At 41.7% G+C, this 4,458-nt stretch overlaps 1 protein-coding gene across 1 annotated transcript; it reads right to left on the reverse strand.

The window, feature by feature from the left end:
* Positions 1-834: 834 nt before the first annotated feature.
* On the reverse strand, positions 835-1,248 carry LOC110462128 (titin-like). The gene has a single exon (XM_021515965.1). It carries the CDS (start codon positions 1,246-1,248, stop codon positions 835-837), a length of 414 nt encoding a protein of 137 aa, XP_021371640.1.
* Between the last annotated feature and the right edge of the window lie 3,210 nt (positions 1,249-4,458).

The raw sequence follows: 4,458 nt of genomic DNA on the forward strand, positions 1-4,458 counted from the left end.
GATGCAAGTTAAACATGCATTATTTATCTTTAAAATTCCATTTACTCGCGCTGCTAAATTGTTGATATACGTCCCTGGTTATATGAATTACTCTGAATAACCGAATTAAACAAACGCCGGAAAGGAGAAGGGTTTTCTCGCTAAGTTCATTATATATAAAACTAATAATACATGAATACCAATGCACTCAACTGCAAGGAATTGAGTATTGACACTATATTATCCTCGATTTGATTTGAATATATTTCATTTGGGATTCAAATGTGAAAACTTTGCTTTCTATGCAAAATTATATATATACATTTTGTGTATACAACTATTGTACTTATTTCATTTTAATAACTCTATTTTGTGTGTGTTTGCCCCAATAGAAGACCAATTTTTGTTTAATGGAAGTTTAATGGAAGTTCAATGGTTTCAGTTATACCCTAGGTAAAACACTGACAACGTATATAATGACCACTCCCCCAACGAGCTGTAACATATTCATATTCCCTAAGTCTCTCCTCTCCCTTACAATCTTAACTAACCCCTCAAGTTCATAATAAAGTTCCTCGGCCAGCAGGTTCTTCTAGTTCCCTTGTCCCATTTGGCAATATCCTATGTGAGGGTGACACCTTCAAATTCATCAAATAGTTGAGAACTACCCTGAAATTCTTCCCGTCACGGTCCAAGAAATACAAGTACTTATGTGCCACTTCATATGGTTGGTGTTTGGAGTCCTTCTGCACCATAAGTGATAGGATGCTGGGTTCGGCCAATAATTTTGCTGCACTTGTGATGAATTTCTCTCCTTCTGTCTGTCGATGTGTAATTAAAGAGGCTGACAGCACACTACTCGTCCTCATTTCTGGCTGTATCAGGTGTCTCCTGATGATTCTCATCATCCTCATTTACAATGGTGGTGCTTTCCTTCTCTGGCTGTATATGTACTTCCCCAAGCTGCGTTTCCTGGATTTCCGGCAGTGCTTCCACGATCTCTGGCTCAAGATCCTGGATTTCTGGTTCCGGTTCTTGCACCTCCGGCTCCAGTCCCTGTATATCCGGCTCAATCTGCTGTAATTCCGGCTCAATTTGCTGTATTTCCGGCTCATCTGGCTCCTCATCTGACACGTGAATTAAGCACTCCGACATCGTGAGATCTGCTTCCAGGTCCGAAGAGGACTCCTCTTCTGATGAGGTAAAAATTCTGGGACGCTTAGGTGTTGAGACTTTCCTTCGCTCTGGCTGGTGTGGGGGAACGGGCATGGTTCTTTTCCTAGTCGGCGCCTCCGACTGGGAAAGCGGCTTCCGGCTATCCAGGACTTTGGGTTTAAGTGAAGTGACCCTGTGTTCAACAGATGCAACCTTAGGTGGTTGTCCCCTTGCCGGCGATCGCCTTCCTCGGTGTCTTGAGGCCATTTCTGCTTCCCTCCTGCCTTTCCTGGTGTGTTTGTGGCTCCCGAGTTATCTTTACAATACTCGGCCTTCTCCCTCTCTGGAAGCTGATAAACTCATCTTCTTCTACATTAGAAAATGTCATTGTTGTTCTCTTCACCGTCTCCATCACTCCCCCAATACATTTGGCATGTCTTACATCCACACTATTGGCTATTCCCTTGCACATAGAACATCGGAATATATAACCCGAATGGGCAGCCATCATGTGCGTCTCTACAAAATATAGCTTGGCATAGTCGCTGCCGTCGTTGCACATTCGGCATTCGTATCTTGTAATTGTCTGTCAAGAAACCAAAAGCTTATTTTTAATAAACGATCTCTTGTTAAATACTGGTAAATTTGTTTTGTCCATTATATCAATAAATATATATATAGGTTCCTATCCAGCATGGATGTGTAGAGCTAATTCCCACCTAGTCTCCCCAGGTGTTGGTGCCATTATATACTTTCATGTGCTTGTGGTGAACAATTCTGAATTTACTCCGGCGGGTTTTCTGCACCCGGTAAACAACATCATTAAGTTTTTGTGCCACCCTGTAGGGATTCCCCAGTGAAGTTTTGTTTCTTTCCCTTTATAACTAGGGTTATATAACCTGACAAGATCTCCACTCTTAAATGGGTTTAACTGTATTGTTCCTGTCATGATTTTTCTTCATATTGTCAGTAGTCAGTTTCAGGCGTCCTCTACCAAACTCATGTATTTTGTCTAATTTATGTCTTAGCTCCATAGCAAAATCTGTCTGAATTTTGTCATTTTCAGATTCTATCCGTCCCCACACCAGGTCAATGGGAAGATTTATGCTTCGCCCAAAGGTCGTCTCGCAGGGAGACACTCCAGTTGATTCGTGTACCGAACACCGATAAGCCATCATTAGTAGGTATATGTAGTCATCCCAGTCTTTCTTGTTTTCGGCGACAAAAGCCGAGAGCATATCCTCTATTGTTTCGTTCAACCATCCCATCAGATTGAGGTCTATATGGGGTGGTTCTAGTCTTCTCTATTCCCAATATTTTGCACATTTCCTTGAACACTTCAGACTTAAAATTTGTCCCTTTATCTGAGTGTAGTTGCATAGGAGTTCCAAATATGGTAACAACCCTTTCTACACATTTCTGAGCTACTGTTATAGCTTTTTGGTTTCTCATTGGTATAGCATCCACCCACTTAGTAAAATAATCGGCAACTACAGGTAGATAAATATTTCCTCTGTTGCTTAAAGGAAAGGGTCCCAACACATCCAAAGCCCATCTCTCCATGGGTCCCCCCCCAACCTGGTAAGTCTGCATGGGAGCTTCAGCACATTTATTGCATGGCGGTGATATGGCTCGATCTCCTTTCAGAATCTCTTGCATTTCAACAACATATTCCAATGTTCTTCGATGGTTCCCTGTTTTCTTGTTGTGGACAACAACCGACTTATAATGTTGCTTTAAGGTTTTCTCGCAGTTGTAATGAGGAACATTGTAATGCCGCTCTTTCATTTCAGTTGCAATTTGTTTCCAGACAGATATTTTATTCACTGATGATTTAAACTTCGGTTCATACTTCCTGTACTTTGATATCAATAATTTGGTAGATACCGTTGTCCATTTGAACTGTAAAGTGGAAAGAAAATATTAAAGGTCACCAACAGGTCAATGAGTAAGAAAGACCATGATTTGTCACCATACAATATGTTCAAACTGTCACGGTATGACATGTAGTTAGGGTTTTATGTATACCTGTAGAATTAAGTTATGATATTTCTGGACTAGAAATATATATACCGCAACTTAGCGGGATTTGAATTTTGCCACTTATTATTTTTACCCTGTTTTACAATGTAGATATCGGTAGCTGCGGGGTTTACATGTACTAGGCCGGGTGGAAGTTTTTAGCCAATCAGAAATAAGATAGGCCGATCTCCGGGTAGAGGCCGATCTCCGGGTAGAGGAGAAAACATTCACCTGGGCGGCGGGCATGTTGTCGAGTGGGAGAAAATTGTCGATGTATTGCTGTTTAGGGCTAGTTTTGGCCATGGAAAAGCTCCGTGGTGAACGAGTGATGGGCTAGACACCAGGGTGGGAACCTAACCAGGACAGCTGCGCATGGCTTGAGCCCAGGCAGGACCAGTTCAACGTACAGAACATGGGCGAACGACCTAAACTTTATCTAGACATATGAGTGTACGTCTATAGCTGACCACACGGACCATCCCTCTACGGCTCAAGCAGCACATCAACGTGGACGGCGATACACCTGGGGTTCACGCGCCGGGACTCTATCATTTGTGGGAAGTGATAAAGGATCCAGTGGCTTCCAATATGTAACATTCGAAGTAGAACGTAGTATTTGAACTGTGTATTGGAACTGTGAATTAGAACTGTTTATTTGAAGAACATTCATTATAGTATATTGGATCATGATATACTAAGAGGAAATTGGATAGGGTAGTAGAATAGTTTCGAGTCACTTTTATGTGCTTGTGGTACGGTTAATACTTGGAACCATTGAATGGGTTATGTTGATTATTCTCATTGAAATGTAATGCTCTAGTCAGACTCTAATTATTGAAATGTCACAGTAGTCACAGCAGTCAGTATTGTTATTTTTTATCTGGCTGGTGGAGAGATGAAATCGTAGGGAAATTTGGATTCTGTAGTACTTTATTCTTTGTCGTTTTTAGCTCACCTGGTACGGAGTGCCAAGTGAGCTTATGCCGTGGTGCGGCGTCCGTCCGTCAACTTTTCCTTTAAACAACTTCTTCTGAAGAACGGACAGGCCTAGACTCATGATATTTGGCTGAAAGCTTCGTTGGTAGGAGCCCTACAACGTTTGAGAACGAAAATGACCTTGACCTGTTTTCAAGGTCACAGTGGTCAAATATGTCAAAAACTTCAAACGACTTCTTCTAAAAAACTAAAAGGTATAGAATCTTCATATTTGGCTGATGGCTTCCTGGGATAGAGCCCAACAAAGTTTGAGAATGAAAATGACCTTGACCTACTTTCAAGGTCACAGGGGTCAAATATGTCAAA

Source organism: Mizuhopecten yessoensis, unplaced genomic scaffold (genome assembly GCF_002113885.1).
Source record: "Mizuhopecten yessoensis strain PY_sf001 unplaced genomic scaffold, ASM211388v2 scaffold10751, whole genome shotgun sequence".
In the NCBI taxonomy this organism is placed as follows: Eukaryota; Metazoa; Mollusca; class Bivalvia; order Pectinida; family Pectinidae; genus Mizuhopecten; species Mizuhopecten yessoensis.